The sequence below is a fragment of the Copadichromis virginalis genome, linkage group LG17 (genome assembly GCF_057382275.1).
Source record: "Copadichromis virginalis isolate Kocher_CV1m ecotype Utaka linkage group LG17, C_Virginalis_male_GT1.1, whole genome shotgun sequence".
In the NCBI taxonomy this organism is placed as follows: domain Eukaryota; kingdom Metazoa; phylum Chordata; class Actinopteri; order Cichliformes; family Cichlidae; genus Copadichromis; species Copadichromis virginalis.
The window spans coordinates 28,467,392-28,485,781 of record NC_140634.1 but is presented as its reverse complement, the minus strand read 5'-3'; the positions used below and the strand labels follow the sequence as shown (position 1 = coordinate 28,485,781).

Here is an 18,390-nt window from a genome sequence, read left to right as displayed (position 1 = left end):
ATATAGTCAACCTTAAACCCCAGACTTCATCCTAAATTGTAAAGATTTATGTTATTGTCCTGAGAAAGGAGCTGCTTCCCCACAATGTAACTGTGTAAACAGATTTATGTCCCCACAACATAAAAGGGTAATAAAAGTGCACTTACACACAGCCTACATTTGCCAGGGACTTGTTGACCCAGCTTTCACAACTGCCACTTCCATTCAGTTGCCAAGGCAACTAGAGGCCAGGCAAGGCTCATCATAACTTCTCCTTGTCCTTGTTAAATCAATAAATGTGATTGCTCGCAGACCATGTCAGATATTAGTCATCGCATTCACACACTTTGTGCTCTGTAGAGTACGTCCACTTTGAAAGATGCCACATTTAAAATAATTGTAATAATCGAGCTTATACCCATCCTTATTTTCTTAAATTAGCTCTAAAGCCCTTCCTATTTTCAGTAGCTTTTAACTTGAGGTCTAATAGTTTGCTGAAGTTCACTGTAAATACATCCTATTGCTCTTTTATTTGACTTTTTTCTTTTTTACCCATTTAGAAGGTGCCTGGAAAGCACCTCTGTTGTTTTAAAATGTGCCATATAAATAAGGTTAACTTGACTAGTGCATATTTAGCTTCATGTGTGTATGCATTTAGGTAAGACTCAGGTAATGGGAGAGATAAAGATCGCTTTGAAGAAGGAAATGAAGACGGAAGGTGAACACCTGGTCCTTGAGATTCTTCAGTGTCGTAACATCACCTACAAGTTCAAGACTCCAGATCACCTGCCTGGTAACTGAAAATACCTGATCTATGCACATGACCGAACCAATGCCAAGCTAAAGTACACCAACTGAGCAAGCTGTTGTGACATATCACTTATTGTCATCCATTCTGTCAAGAATCGTGTTTTAGGAAGAGGAAGGTGAAAGAGAGGAAAAAGTATATTTACAGAGAGTTTCCATGATACGCATAATTTATATCGCATTTAACAGCTGGGAAGCCCACACAAATATGTGTTCTGGCATCTAGCTTCCCTTCAAATGTTTGCCAGTTTTATAGCAGTAGAACAACTGGTGTTGCAATAAAGTGTTTCCCAGCCCACGTAGAGCATTTAACCCTTAAGTAATATGTACTGTATATGTGTAAGGCTAAAAAAGAGACTGTAAAGGCTCACTAATGACACATAAGCCTGGGCAAATAAGATGTGGGATGTGCCATTTATGAGTTATATTTGACAGAAACTGTGTAGTTCGAGTAGTAGCATACATTACAGTATGTAACTCCCTTTAATTGAAAATTAATTAAAGTGTTAAAAAAATACAAATAGCTTCATTAGAGTACAATCGTATGCTATTTAGCCTTTAAAGATTGCTCTGTGCATTATTATTTAGACACATTGGATAAATGCGTTGGGAGTTATATAGCACAATTACATGAATCTTTCTGCTGATATAATGCAGATTGTTGCCCACACTGCCTCTGCTTGTAGTATTTACTTCCTTAATACCCAAGCTGCCGGCCACTTGCTTGATTTGCATTTGCTACCAGATGGGACCTGCACAAAAGGCTTTATTTCAGCTGAGAATACACTGTCACCCTGCAGTACAGAATCTTGCTCGGTGTTTCATAATGGTAACACTTTATAGTTATGACAGTTATATAAACTATTTATATGTTATATAAAAGTATCGTTTTCAGTGCAGCTGTGTTCGCTATAGACACCCAGTGTCAGGATTCGAAGAATTGGGAGTCACACTCAAAAAGGCAGATTGAAGCAACAAAAGCCATCTTATTGCACTGATACAGAGAACACAAAGTCCAAAACAAACCATCGGGAATCCAAAGTAATCACAGAAATATGCAAGTGAACCACACTGTGAAAGAGAGCAGATGCTGAGGCAAAAATAAAGGGAAGGCATGGCTATTAGTACACAAAGGGGTAATCAGGGAAGTGGACACAGGAGGGTAACGAGAAAGCAGGGAAGTGAAACTAAAAGCAGGTTGCAAGAAACAACTGTCAGAAGAAAACAGGAAATTATTTAAAAGATATCTGCTTAAATCCTGAAATATGATACAGAAGGAAAGGATCAAGCCTTTATTTACAAGCTTGAAACTGAAAAAAAAAGGCACATTTTTATTGCACTAATAAAAAGTTATTAAAGATATATGTTCTTAATCCCTAATCCTAAGTGGAAAAATAGGACGGAACTAAATAAACCTTTTAAAAAATACCTAAAACAAATGATTATAGGAAGACATTTTCCTGCAGATGTCAGAAGTCACACTCAGAGAAATCGCATACTTTGTTTTGTTTTGCTTTGTTTCTGTCCACAGATCTTTATGTGAAGCTCTACGTGGTGAATATCGCCACCCAGAAAAGGATCATCAAGAAGAAGACCAGGGTTTGTCGCCACGACCGTGAGCCGTCCTTTAATGAGACCTTCCGCTTCTGCATGAACCCCACCGGACACGCGCTACAGGTAATCCACACAAAGTGTATGTTCACAGTCACATGCCACGTTAGCATCCCATTAAGCACGCACAAAACTGCTGCTTTTTGTTCTTTCCAGCTATTCCTGGTGTCCAACGGTGGCAAATTTGTGAAGAAGACCTTAATAGGCGAGGCCTACGTGTGGCTGGATAAAGTTGATTTACGCAAGCGAGTGGTGAGCTGGCACAAGCTGCTTGCCAGCACTGCCCAGATCCACTCATAGGAGGGGACTCAATCTAAAAGAAATAAGCTTAAGCGGAAAACAGGTTTCTGACATCTGGGTTCCACATCTGGAACGCTGATTCAGTCTTCTGGAAGGTCTGGGCACGGGAAGAGGGGGGATTTTTTTCTTCAACCTTTGTTTCAGGGCTCGCATAGCTTGCTATTTGGAAAAATGCTTTCAGCAAATGATGATATCTGCTCTGATTATGTGAAAAACTTTGAGGAAACCATTATGTGTTTACAGGGAATAAACACATGTTTACAGGACATACAGTGTACAGCAGTGTAGCCAGGACTTAGAAGAAGAACACAGGTGCTGAGTTCAGAGGTCAAGTGCAGAATCAACCAGGTATTACACACTTTATCTCACATACACACACACATGCTCACGACATTGCACACAGTCATTCACACAGAACTTCAAATCTAATAGATACAGGGAATGGACACACTTATAGATTCGAATTGATTTATTTTGACGTGTTATCCATTAAATGTTCTTTAAATGCTCATTGATGTATTGATTTACAAAGCGTTTTGGGAATGAAATAGTAAAGACTCTGCTATAGAGACCTCTTATTTATTTTTGTATTATGATATTAGCGTAGAGTTCTATGATTTGTCTTCGCCTCACTTATTTAAGTACTTTAACAATCTATTCTGGGAAGGAAGTATATTTTATAATACACTACCTAGCATTCCAGTTCAATACAAAAAAAAATATTGCAAGCATGTTTTTGACTTTATTAACAAAAACTACTTGTTCCCTACCCTTTTAATCTGATTTTTCCCTGATGTTATCCAATGATGACTATTGTTTGATATAGCATCAATATTAATATATATCAAATTGGACATTACATGTTGTGCGCATGAGTCTATCTATTTGGTATGGAGTGCCACATGTTCAACAAAAACAAAAAAACAAAAAAAAAACACCTCCAAGGTTCACTTTGTATATAGTGAAGTGTCATAGCTGGACATTATTCTACATATATAGATATAGATATATAGATATATATAGATATCTTTATCACAGACAATCAAGTCTTGATGATTGTGGCATAGAGGTTTTATTTATTCATGATGCTGCCCCTTAGAATGTGAGACGTTTACTATATGAGAGTTAAGCATTTCCTCTTTTTCCTTGTAAGATTGGAGCACATTAGAAGTCTTGCATCAGTCTTGCTTTCGTTCGTAAGGGCAGTCAACTCGACGACACTCGCTTTTGTAGTATTTTGCACTTTTTCTGCTTAGAATGTAAAACTAACATCATCATCCTGCTAAATTATTATTTTTTCACTGGGAAAGTGAGAAACTATAGACCAGGAACTACCCAGAGTTACGATCCTAAGACGCGATGCTGTAACAGTAGCATGATGATGTTTCGTCCCACCTCCACGCGCACTTCATTAAACGCCTATTATGCCCATTATTTCATGAGACAGGTCCTGTACAGGTGTCAAAAGACTGGAAGGCTGGTTCATTTAACATTTTCAGTGAAATATCCGAGTGATTTCTATGCAACATCTACTATATAGCGTAAATAACTGCACCCTGACTTGCCAGAAATATGACACTTGGTTTGAGAGGAAGCATTTCTGTTTATTTTGCACTGCTATGTTTTCATGTCCTCCACGAAATGGTTACTGCTTTAATATGATTTGTTGTTTTCTGTTTGGTTTTTTTATTTACCGTGTGATTTTTTTGTATTGCTATATGAATCTTTATTTATTGCCTGTGAGACAATTTCATATGTTGTATTATATTTGTTTACAGTACATATGAGATGTACAGAGAAATTAGGTTTTTATACACTATGTAGTGCTTGTTTACAATATTTAGAGGGGCCTGAAACTCAGAGAACCAACTTTTTTGCCCTTGTGCACGAACACACGCTCACATTAAAAACGCCAATTCCACGTAGCTATAAATCAAAGGAAGAAAATCGAACATTCCTAGTCATGATTCCTATCTTTGTTTTGCCCTCCCCCTTCGATTTGTTTCATTTTCCAGTAAGTGTATGAATTACCAAAAAAAAGCAACTAAAGAAAACCTTGTAATCAGTGGACTTCACACCTCAAACGTAAGGTGCAACGTGCATTTTTGGTTGCTTTTCTTAACTTTCTATCCATGTGCTCGTGTGTGTGTGTGTGTAGCATCTTCACACCAAGTCCATGCATGTCATTAGCTCTAATGCAGTATCCCTTCCTTTACATGTTATCTGTCTAAATTATCTAAAATTTCTCATAACACACAATGAATTATACAAACACACACACCCAGATGCCATCTCTATCTTCAACCTTGTAAATAAATAGTTTTTTTATACTGGGGTTTGGGGAAGCAATAGGTCTTTTAGCAGTCAAAACTAAACAAAAAACAAACAAAAAAAAGTCGCGTGATCTTAGAAGTAACAGGGAGTTGTTTCTCCTTGGATCGCTGTACAGTGGATAGGCCGAGGGAAGAGCTTCTGTCTGTTTTTAGGGACCCAGATTTACCCGACCCTTTACACCAAACACTAAAAGTTTACCAGAGTCTAACACAGAAGTCTATCTTCACAACTCAAGTAGTTGCAGGAGAATTTAAATGTGCTCACACTGGATGTTGCATGTTTTGTTGGTGGTTCATACTATTTTTGTGTCCGGATATTATTAAAGAAAAAACAAGAATGGTGTAGAGAGAGATATAGAACAAATGTTATAGAGGGGGAAGTTATGAAGAAAACTTATAATTGATGATGTATGCTGAGTGTACAAAGAGTATGCTTGTAAAACCTGTCTGGTTTTTCACTTGTAAGTAAACAGAAAAAAAAAGAAATCTAATGTCATGGTTTTGTGATTGTATACAGGAGGTATTGATAAATTATGCAAAATGTGCTGTAAAAATGGCTGTTGCCCCATGTCTAAATATTAAATATCATATAAATGAAGCATCATTAGCGTGCATTGCGTTTACTGCATATTCCACTGTTAGATAGCACGATTTTATTTTGAACGTAGAAAGTGCAATTTCTGGGAAACTGCAGTGTTTTTATATATATATGTCTGTGTATATATTTCCGGGGGGTGGGGGGGGGGGAGGTTGCATACATGGCTTGCATATGAGGAAGTAACAGAATACAGCCACAAGATGGTGCCATCTGCTATCGTTTTGGCCAGTTGGAGCCCCGTGGTGACGTCCAAGCAAGCCTACGCGAGCCTGCAGTGCTCACACATGTGTCTTCACTTATTACTGATTAGTCTTTTCGTGACTGTGTGGGAGTGTGCAGATGGGGCTTGCTGACAGATCCTTCTGTAGCATCATTTGGTCCGGCTTCATTGTGAGACAAATCAGCACCAGGTGTGTGTATATGTGTGCTCAAGGCTATTTGTTGGTCCTTGATCCCTTTGTATGCATAATGCTAAAATGTGCTATAATAGGATATCTGACATTTGCTCAGATGTGTCTATAATGCTATGTTACTTTCATATATATATATATATATATATATATATATATAAAATATAATAATATGGTGCATTATACCATATGCACTATGGTAACATATGGTATAATGTGGCATGTAGCAGCACCATATAGCGTGCCCTGTTTGATCCTCCTTGTTAACTCTAATGGTGTCACTACATCAAGTAAGATTAACATAATGTTGTATTCAGTAAGACCATAAGAGCAAAGGAGAAGATGGAATTCCCCCTGTTGGCCGTCAGAAACAAATGCAATTTTAAGATGTAGAATCCTCGCCCATTTTTTATATACAGTCTATGGTATGAGACAAAATTGTGTTTAAAAAAAACGAAGAACCAAACCTTAAACTGAAGCAAAATGTAACCATCCAAAGAAAGATAGATAGATAGCACACAATGACAAAGATGAAGACTAAACTACACAGCACACCAGGGAGACACTATAAGGCACATATAAGGATGAAAGTAAAATAGGCAGTACCTGACAGCAAAACAAAGAAAGTCATGGAGACAAACAGTAAGACACCAGCAAGCAAGCATGGGGAAAAGGAAACACAATACAACTAAAGATTACAAAGGAGACTGGGAAGTCTGAAAAAAGGTGTCTGACATTCTCCACGGACAGGCTTTTCTCATTAGCTTCACCCGGCAACATCATGAAGAAAAGATTCAGTTGTTCGGCTCAACAACCATGGGTCTGAAATCTTGCTGTACTTTCACCCCTGGAGGGCTGTTCTTTAAAGCCAGGAAACTCTGAAAAAAGCTCAGAGGCGACTAATGAGAATGACAGGTTAGCACTAAAACCTTCTAAAATCAATATACAGTCCACTGACTCATATTTAGTAGATCTGAATTTACTTCATGAGTGATGGTGGAATAATGTGTTTACTGCAACATACAACAACCTAAAAGCATATCCAAATCATAGAAATAATCTGTAACAGTTTTTCATTTTAAAAAATGTTTTAGACTTTTTATACATATGTATATTACACCAACAGGGGGCGTAAGAAATCCATTTTACACAGTCACACAGTTCTCTGTAGTGGAATCCTTTTGGACCTTTGACCTTAAGTATTTCTGAGTTCAAAATAGAGATCCCATAAGCTTAAATGCATTTAAACTTATAAATAACTTACTTATTATTGCATTTTTTCAGGGAGTAGTGCGAGTCTGTGTGTGTCTGTGTGTTTACCGACAGGGGGATGGATCACCTGTGTCAGCACCTGCTGAATGTTGACTCTGCAGCTGAAAAAAAACACCTGCTTCTGCCAGCTGAGTATGCCACAAAAATTGTAGACCACCTACAGTTATAATACCTACAACAAAAGAAGGATTTTATCTATTATTTTATAGGAATGAGCGATCTATACAAATGCACAGTAATGAAAAGGTTTAAAAGCTGTAATGAGAGCTGCTACGATTCATGATTTGACGGTGACACTGTCAAAACTACAGGAGGCTGAGCTGGAGGTGATGGAGTTGAAAATACTAAGGTTTTTGTTGTGAGTGACCAGGAGGGGACATGGTTAGATGCAAGTATATCAGAGAGGCATTTCAGGGTGAGTGGTTTGAAGGCAAAGTTAAGGAGGAAAGGGTTGAGATGGTTTGGACAGGTGCAGAGAACAGATAGTAGATATACTGGACAAATGGTTGAAGTTGAAGGTGCCAGGTAGATAGCCAGGAGACAGACAACCCACTGTGGTGACCCCTAAAGGGAGCAGCTGAAAGACAAAGAATATGCAAATGCACAGTAACTATATGGTTAACAGAAAACAAAAATCCTTTCCTCTGTCTACACAAGTACTATTTAATGCTTGGCTTATTGGTGTACAGTAATAGAGAATTGATCAGGCATTTGGTGTTGATGAAACCAAGCCAAAGTTACTGCTGTGAAGCACCTTAATGTTAATTTGTGCCCTAAAAAAGAATTAATTATATATATAAAAAAGCAGATGATGCTAATCAGGTACATAAAGCAAAAAGATGACTAATGTGGGGAACCTTGATCATCGCTGGTGATCTGGTACAATTGTAATCTTTCTGAGAACACCTGTTGCAAACACTACACCAGATATCGCTGAATGGGGCAAAGTGAGCACTAATGAGCCTCAAATTGATCTTTTGGAGAAAAAACTTTAAGTATAGCAGGATACTAAGCTCTTAGCTACTGCATGCTAGAACAAAAGCGTACCCAGTAAGCTTGACAGTTGGCTAATGTTCACATGAAGTATTGTCCGCTATTTAAACTTTGCATATTTGTAGAAGAAGTTCACCTTCAGCCAGAGGTTTCTCCAATTTTACCTTTATGTGCTAAGCTAAGCTAGCCAACTGCTAGCTGTAGCTTAGCTTAAATTTACACAATAATACATTTAGAAAGAAGCCTGGTTCTGTCAAATAATATCCCACAAGTTAAGTTAAGAAGCTTCATAAAGCAAAAATATGCTTTATGTCTACAATTTGTATAGTCTGTAATGCTGCAGCTCTCTGTATAAGTTCTTTCCAGAAGTGTTCATGAGAGAAAGATAGAGGACCTTAGATTATATGGTTTGATTAAGTTATGATGTGCTTCTGGCTAAAATTTTCCACAACTTGATCAAATTATGCCAGGCTCTCTCTGCCAGGTTCTTCTCTGGTGTGTACTTTATTCCCTTTATGTCTCCCCTGTTTGTTTCATGTTCCCTGTGATCTCTTTCATATTCCCCCTCTTCATACCGCTTCTCAGTGAGTCCCCCTTTGTTTTCCCCCCTCTCTGATTCTGATAGATCCCTTACATCCTTCGCTTCTAAAGATGTGTTTGTTCCCCTCTTTTGTCTTCAAAGATGTGGCCTGAATCAGATGGTGGCTTGGAAACATTGTGCTGTTGTCCTGCATCTGTGATTCACAGAGCGGTAACTTTGATGAAAACAGAGATCTGACGAGGCGGGATCAGGCAATGTCGTTGGATGCATCAGCTTATGCAAGGTTAGACAGAGGTTACACATCCATCAAATATGCCTTGATCTCCAAAGAGGTGCTGCAAACTTTCACTTGAGATATCACTTGGAAGCACTGCTTCTTTAAGACTTTTGCTGATGGGATAAACTACCCTTGTAACACAGTGGAGGATAAGGGTGCCTAAATTGGAATACTCAAGTAAAATACAGGTATCTACCTTTAATTTTTGCATTGATTGAGTAAATGATCTTAGTTACCACTGCAGAATAGTGTAAAAGAAAGCATCTGGATTGTGATTGAATTTCCATAACCTTGTTCCTAAATTTGTTCTCTTGCTCTGAAATTCACATCTGGTAAAGTCCAGATGTCCAGATGATACACAGACACGGATGTGCTGTCTCTAACCAGTGACTGATGGTAGTGTTTTGATAAGAGGAGACGCCAGCATTTGGACACATGAATGTGAATTGAGAAAGGGATCTTTGCTGGCAAGTGTCAGAAGATGATGTTGTAGATCATGAGCTTTAGCTGCAGCGGTTGTATATGATGCAGAAAACATATGTTAACATAACTATTAGGATAAGACATTAATCAGAGTCACCTGTTACATATGTGACAGTTTACTGCTCTACATGCATGTGGTCACACGAGTCTTGTCAACAAAAATTCTTTTGAGAATTTGAGTAGGAAAATGTAATTTTTTAGAAAGGATTCAAGATTTTGTGAGTTAAAAAAGAGAACAGGACAGCTAAGACCCTTCATATCTCATCACCTCAGATCCCCCCTGAAGACAGCTTCCCATCACTGGATGCCCAGTTTCACCCTAAGGCCATCCTTTGCTGGGCCATGACTTCTCTTACTGACAGAATAGTTTTCACTAATAGTAATGTGATCAGTCAGTGCACAGAGGGGACCGAGGCTGCCCCTGTCCCAAACGAGACATCATATCACACACACTCTCCGTCACTTCTCTTTCACTGAGTCAACAAGGTGTAACCACTCCAGCCATCACCTGAGACAAGACTGTGGTGCAAGAAAACCAGTGTTGTTTTTTATGGGGTGACCTACAAACGCTGTGTCTCGCAAAGAAGAGGATATTCAAGGAATTTGCAAACACAATCTTTAAGATTATATAAATATCAATAAGTTTGAATCAATCATAAATAAATGATGTGACGTCTCAGGAGAAAATCAGACACTTGCATATACTGTATGCTAACAACAAATAGCATCGCTGTAGAGCAGGGGTAGGCAACTCCAGGCCTCGAGTGCCGGTGTCCTGCAGGTTTTAATCGCACCCTGGGTTAACACACCTGAATCAAATGATTAAGGAGACTTGAAGGAGGAGCTTGGCCATTTGTTATTGTTTTGGGAGATTTCATGCTGCTGTACAGTAACTTCTCATAGACTAGTGCATATCAGACCTAAATAGCAGAGGCACCAGTTGCTATAAATATACAAATATAGAGCAAGACTGGAGGAACAGAATGAAAACACAAAAGGGAATTACCTAATTAATCCAAGGAACACAGAACCCAAACTCAAAGATAATCAAAAATGTTCGAATGAATTTCAAACATAAAAAACCCAAAAGCTTGGGTATAAAATCCAATGATCGTGGCAAGCAGCCATGCAACAGCTAGCTCATCTGAAGCTAAGCCTGCGCTGTGTGCACTGACCCTCACGTACGTAGCCAGCATAGCTGTTGGTGTTTTGGTTCCCTAGGACTGACATTGTGCAAAATATTATCACTCTTTCCTCACAGCAAGAACCCATGGCCTTTCTGTGTGTTTCTGTGCGAAGTTTGCATGTTCTCCTCATGTTTCTGTGGTATTCCATGGGGGGAAACCCACACATCCAAGGACTTTCAAGGCTAGAATAATTCTCTTGTCACTGTTTTTGACCAATGACCTATTGTACAGCTGGAGTTATTCCCCTGGCACAGCACAAAGGCTTCACATTTTCCTACTGCTCATTATATGTTTAATGGAAACAAAGGATATTGGTCCCGTTCTATTTTATCATTCTATTTGTCATTTCAGAATTTGAACTCTTTTTTGAGTTTGGTTAAGTGGTAGAGCTAATGTTTAAAAGTCCTGTGATTGGACATTGTAAGAAATCTGTATTCTATTTTTTAAAGGCAGATTGTCAGACTTATTCATATGAGATACTGTGTGAGTAAGAAAATCTTTCAGCTATGATAAACACAGTGCAGTGTGATGAACAGAATCAAGAGGTTTCAGTGTGGAGGGTGAAGCATATGCAGTGTGTGGGAGTTTTTAGTGCATATTAGAAATAACAGTACTTAAGAATAATGGGTGTATTAGTGGGAGGTATTTAAGTAACAATAGGCCATGCAGGTGTAGTAGGCCTCTTTGTCCTCCTCAACCAAGAAAACCTGATTCGACTGAAAGATATCTATATATTTGTTTATACTCGTGGTATATTTACTGCACAACAAATCTTATTTGTTGTGGCTAATGGAGTATGATTTTCTCCATCAGGATAAGTTGTAAATGCAATAGTGCCCCAGACTGTGCTGCATAAAACCATGAATGGAAACTAACTAAGAACATGTAAATTCTGCAGAGGTCCAATTTGCTTTCTGTTATGAATGCAGGTAACAGTAAACAAGAAAAGGCAAAAGAAGCAAGACAAGTATGAGCGTTTCAGGAAACTTCTTGTAAGTGCCTGGAAGAAATTGAATGAAATAGGTCAATTTGTGTGTGCTGACTGTAGGTTGAGAGACCGAAGTGACAAATCTTGCCAAGAAATCAAATAAGCGCATTTTCAAAAGGAAAAAAAAAAAAGACTGTCGAAGTAAGCTTAGATAAAAATCATCAACACATCTCTTAATGTTCTGTCTAGATGAACAGATTCAACCTTTTGGCATCAACACCATCAACAACCACCAACTCGAGTTGATGGTTGAACCATCTAACACGGAGTCTGATGTAAAACGGGGTCAACAGAGCATTCATTTGTTAAGGAACTGAACTTTTTTTTAAATGTTAATAAGGAGATTTTATGTCATTTTTATTGTTCGTTTTATTGAAAGTCTTTTAATATTTCATCTTGGTCTGCTGGTTTAGTGTTTTATCTATCGAACATAAAAACTCCCTCAGCAACATTAACATCTGCTTCAAAATCAGGGTCAGTCAGAGAGATTGTTATTCACTCTGAAAAATCAGGTTATAAAGAAGGAAAACAAAAACATTATTAACCGTCCTTTCAATGTTTTGTCATCTGAATTCAGGACTGTGTGGGTAAGCTGCAAACAAATTGCCCTTTTGTGGATTAATAAAATGACCTGAATCTGAATCAAAAGACTTCATTTCTTTCCTTGTACTCCATCATTTTCCTCTCTAGAAGCTGGAACTGACAGTGAAGACTACATCCTTGTTAGCTCATGCTGAGATAAAACGCATGGCCCTTAATCTTTCCCAGAAAGATGGTGTGTGGGGAGAGATGTGATTAAAGTTGGAAATCATTTATCGCCACAGTACCACAGACGAGTTATTAAATGAACTGCGTTTGGCATCCTGTGGGGGCAGGCAGAGTGGGTGCATGAATGCAGAGTTTTGCTCTTTGGGGAAGATTCAGCAGTATGTATCAATTTGTTTGTCTTGCAGAATACTGAAAAATGTGACAGGATCTGACAGTGACATTTAAACTTTTGAGATGAAAGCCAGATGCGACAGATGCCTCATGATATTTTATCATGTTGCGTGGCTCCGAATGTTCTCCATATGCTTACAACCTGCATTTTTCGGTGACATCAGCATCATGAAAAAGTACCGGCAAAAAAAGTCATTGGCGATGATCAGAAATGCAGGAAGTAGGGAAAAGAACACACAGTGTTTGACTTGAAGTGGTTATTTGATGTGAAAAATAGCCATAGGTACATATTTGTTATTTGAATATGATGCAAAGCATTTTGCCCTGCAAATGTGTTTTAATGAGCTTATACATTTAGTAATTAAACCTTATTGCTTAATAGATCTTCCTCCTTTGTGCTGTTATATTAAGAAATTGTGTATAAGAGCTGGTTGATTACACTAAAAATGATGTGGTTATATCTAGGGCTTACAGTGGGATGTTGCCGATGGGGAAACCCCAAGTTCCGGTGGAAATGTGCAAGGTGGGGAAAATAATTACTTAGAAATAAGTCACATAATAATAAGTCACTGTGATCAGCTGACCTGTGCTGCTACACAGAGATCCATTGCTCTTTGTAGGTTTACCCAACTGATTTAAACATCATATAAGCTGATGTTATGCAAGCTTAAATGGCTGATTTCCAATCCCTACACACTATTAAGTATGAAAGGCACAACCCAGTGAGTGAATCTAATCAGCGTCATTACCCTAAATATAAGTTTATGTCTGGTACTTTAGTTGTAACCTGGTAACAGTACCATAGATGTAACTAGTCCTCAATCAAACATCCCTGTAAACTTTGACAGAATAATTCAAACCAACCGGTGTTGCCTGCACTAAACTACTTGGTGCAGGGGTGGGCAACTACAGGCCTCGAGGGCCGGTGTCCTGGAGATCACCCTGGGTTAGCACACCTGAATCAAATGATTAATTCATTACCAGGCCTCTGGAGAACTTCAAGACATGTTGAGGAGGTCATTTAGCCATTTAAATCAGCTGTGTTGGATCAAGAATACGTCTAAAACCTGCAGGACACCGGCCCTCGAGGCCTGGAGTTCCCCCACACCCCTGGCTTTGTGTTTTAATGGAATCGTTGAGCAACAAAATTACTATGCTTCGATTTGTTTTTGCAAGAGCTTTTACAAAAACACAATTAGGCTAAACATTGTGTATAGATCTAAAACTCCAAAATGAACAAGGATATTAAATATAAGATTTAAAATTTAAATCTAATTTGCTGACCTTTGAAAATAATCTCTGATCTTCCCTACTAGTGAAATACACCAGCTGTACATTTAGCTCACAGGCATGTTTTGTGACAGACTTCACAGAAACAGTTTGTGTGTTTTGGTGAAATTTGTTGAGCTGTTTGAAAAGTTGCATTTGGAATCATGTAGCATTAAAAAAACAAAAAACATGTTACTCTGTTTATGATAGCTCCTCTTCTGTAACTAGTGAGACGCTGAAGTATTGCAACCACAACTTTACATCTGCAGCATGAACACATCACAGGGATGGGAGGGAAAGAGGATGCGCTGAAGATGTTAAACGGTAGTAGCATGTGGGGGCTGGAAGGAGTGCCAACAACAACAACAACAACCTTTATTTATAGAGCACATTAAAAGCCTTAGGCATACCAAAGTGCTTTACAAAAAACAATAAAATAATACAGTTAGAGCATTAATATCAAATATAATAAGAACAGCAGACAATGTTCACAGTAGAAAGCCACTAATAAAATGGACTGCAGCACATAGATTATAGCAGACCCAGTGCCGCATGATAGAGAACACCAAGAATGAAGGAATAGTAAAAAGTTAATGCAAAAGGTCGCAGTTAACAGTCAGCATTTAACGGGTAGAGAAGGCAAGTTCAAAAAGATACGTTTTAAGGCGTGCTTTAAAAGAAAAAATAGAATCAGACTCCCGAATGCCAATCGGGAGGCTGTTCCATAACTCAGGTGCAGCAAAGGCAAACGATCGATCGCCTCTAGATTTCAACCGAGATCTGGGCTGAACTAACAATAACTGCGAGGATGACCTTAAAGCCCTGGCAGGGACATAAGGGTTTAAAAGTTCCTTAAGATAGGTTGGTGCAGTATTATTGATAATTTTAAAAGTAAGCAGCAAAATTTTAAATTGAATACGGTATTTGATAGGCAGCCAATGCAGCTCAGCAAGAACCGGAGTAATATGGTCAAACTTCTTGGTTTTAGTTAGAATACGTGCCGCAGCATTCTGAACTGTCTGTAATCTATGTAGAAGGGTAACATGGAGACCAGAATAGAGTGAGTTACAGTAATCTAGTCTTGACGTTACAAAAGCATGAATGAGCTTTTCTAAGTCATTATACGGGATATAGTGTCTGGCCCTGGAGATGAGACGAAGCTGATAAAAACTAGATCTGACAACAGCAGACACCTGTTTATCAAGTTTAAAGGAGCTGTCAAACAAGACACCCAGATTCCTGACAGTATCAGAGAAAGAACTAGTAAGAAAGCCAAAGGCATCTTGAAGTTTGGCGCGAAGGGCATTACTGCCAAAAATCATGATTTCAGTCTTTTTTTCATTGAGAATAAGAGTATTTGCCAACAGCCATTTCTTGACCTCACTCATGCACTCACGAAAGTTATTTAAAGATAAAGCGAGATCATCATGTAACTCAAAATAAATCTGGATGTCATCCGCATAATAGTGAAAAGCAATGTGGTATTTCTCAAAGATAGCGCTTAAAGGAAGCATATACAGTGAGAAAAGGGTCGGGCCTAACACAGAACCCTGGGGGACACCACAGCAAACAGGTACAGGGGAAGAGGAAGATGAGGCCAGATGTACCGAAGAAAGCCGATTGGAGAGGTAAGATTTGAACCAGTCCAAGGCAGTGCCCTTAATGCCAACAGAGTGCTCTAATCTTGCGACTAGGATGTTATGGTCAACCATATCAAATGCAGATGAAAGATCCAATAGAACTAAAACAGAAGGACGACCATTATCAGCCATAAGTAAAAGATCATTAAAAACACGAAGCAGCGCTGATTCAGTGCTATGATGTTGTTTAAAGGCTGATTGGAATTTATCATTTATATTATTCTCGTCCAGGTAGGTCTGCAGTTGAAGTAGAACCACCTTCTCAAGGATTTTAGCCAAGAAAGGAAGCTTGGAAATCGGTCTATAGTTGGCCAATAATAAAAAAACAAAAAAAAACAAAAAAACAAATGTAAAAATAATATACATTAACCTCATTAACTAAAGTTGCCAGTGTGCCATCCTGAATCAATCAGGCCTAGTTTAATTCCTGGTTTTATGCTTCTGACAGGAAACTAAACTCACATTTTGAATGATGATCTGAATAAAATTGACGACACACACTTGTGAATTACAACCTCAATTCCAAAACAGCTGTGTTTGTATTTAGTGCATCATGAAACAAAAATTATGACAAGAAGACTGCCATCAAATTTAAAATTAACCAATAGTCTTTAAAAGTGATACATTTTCTATGTTTAAATATTTAACTTGTTTTCTATCTTTTATTGTGGATAAAATAGGAGTTTATAAGATTTACAAATCATTATGTTTTTTCTTTACACACTTTTTTTGGAATTGGGATTGTAAATTTGATTGTCTCTGCAGCTTCATTTCTACAAAGACATGTTAGGCGTGTCCTCAGTGGATGAGAAAAAACAACCTTGTGGCTTAGTTGACGACAAATGCATTGCTAGGCGACGGCCGGGGGGGCTATTCCCTGGACAGGTGGGTGGGATCGCGAGCTGATGACAGAGGCCACACCTGCTGCCCGCCAGACGCATATACACATTTCTAATTCACTCAGAAACAGACACACACCTGTCTCACTGTTACACACACACACTTGCGCTGATTTTTACCTCCTGCTCTTTTCTGGAAACATGACCTGAAGCAAATTGTACTTTAGTGGCCAACAGGTTAAAGCAAAAGTGCAGTGAATCGCATGACTGAAATCAACACAACCTTTACACAGGGTACAATCTTAAATGCCAAATGAAGAACATTTTTTCTATCTGTGTTCATAGTATTGTCTTTTTAACCTATTTAATTTTGTCCTACAATTTCCCATCTGCTGAATATGCTCACTTAAGTGTGCTGCCATCAGGGTGCATTAGGATTGGCTTTGAAATGGCATTTAAAAAAAACAAAATAAGTATATTGCTCCAAAATACTGAAGCCTTAATTTAAGGAAATAGATAGTCAAGCAGCTGGGTTTTTGTTAGCTTGCTTTGTTAAACCTAAATGGCTGATGGCAGCTATCAAGTCTCCCAGAAAACACCGGCTTTCTGAATCTACCATTAGAACAGAAACAGTAGTGTTGTAACCAGGTGACCTATTGCAAACAGCTGCATATTTCACACAAGAAGACTTGCATGACTTGCATGGTGCCCTGCAAAGAACTGAACCACTGGGGTAAACGTGACAAAGTTACCCGACTAACCTCAGATCCTGCTTTGCAGTGCAGGCCTCAGCAGATTAGCATTCGTGTCATATTGATGGCCATATTATTCATTCTCTTTGCAGCTTTCTTATTCTCTATGGGGGGAAAAATATCTGCTTTGCCTGTGCACTAACTTTTGGGGCAGGGCAGGTAGTGCACATAAATTATCAAGACTTTGTGTATGAACATGGAGCAATGAAAAAAAAGGAGAAAAGCTATAGTCAAAGCAAAACAATGAGCCAAAATATATAGAGGAAGTTTAGTTTGTCACTTAGGTGTCTCCCTTTACATCACACAGAGTCATTTGATCCAGTGTTAGCTTAAAAATACTGATTATAGCATGAAACAACATTGAGTCAGAGATTTTATGAAAATTGGATGTATTTAGTCATACTGAATTTGCTGTTTTTGAGAGGCTTTTGTAAGCCAAAACTAATCTCTGTGAAAAACCCATATAATCCTATTTAAGAGAGTGTTGCATTTGCTGGCCTGTTTCAAAAACACGAGCAGCATGAGGGATTGTTATGGTTTTTTATGGGAACACATTGTACATTTTTTTTCCACTTAGAAATATCTTCAGAATTAATTTAAAAGTCGACCTGTGGACGTTCTTAACGGATAATTACCACATATAGTTCATCTCTGTGGGTTTTTTTTTTTTAAATAGTGTATAGTATGTTAGCCCTTAAACCTTTAAACCAGCGTTCCTCTCTCCATATGGTCAACACTCTTTCCAAACCGGCCCCTCCTCTTCGCCATTGCTCGGTAAATACACTTCAATCCCCCACCTCAGAGCCATGCCAGGCAAGAGGTCCCAAAGGAACAGCTTTTATATGAGCTATAGTGAAACCTGAGAGGGGGGGCATAGACAGCTATTTGCACAGCATATCTATTTGTGGGATTCACGTAGCAGGTGGGCAACACTTTGCCTTGTTTGTCTATTGTGACCCACACAGCTCATCTGCATGCAGACATCCATGCACACAAAAACAAGCAGACAAAAATTCAAGCCAAAAAAAGAAAAGAATTATCTTTGGGGGGTTGTAATAATGGAGGAGCTTGAAGCAAATTAGTGAAAGATTAGTTTTGCATCTGACAAGGGGCTTTCAAGACAAACCCGTTAGAAAATACAGTATATGCTTCTGGTATTTACCTTGCTGATT

At 38.5% G+C, this 18,390-nt stretch overlaps 1 protein-coding gene across 6 annotated transcripts in view; it reads left to right on the top strand.

Annotated features, from left to right (window-relative positions):
• Nucleotides 1-5,634, top strand: part of pcloa (piccolo presynaptic cytomatrix protein a) — a 63,917-nt gene extending 58,283 nt beyond the window's left edge. For all 6 annotated transcript variants that reach the window (XM_085437091.1, XM_085437089.1, XM_085437093.1 and 3 more), the window contains 3 exons: nt 638-772; nt 2,318-2,463; nt 2,554-5,634. In XM_085437091.1, the coding sequence (XP_085293217.1) occupies nt 638-772; nt 2,318-2,463; nt 2,554-2,697 (425 nt within the window). In that variant the 3' untranslated portion in view covers nt 2,698-5,634. The remainder of the gene's footprint in view (nt 1-637; nt 773-2,317; nt 2,464-2,553) is intronic.
• The last annotated feature ends 12,756 nt before the right edge of the window (nt 5,635-18,390 follow it).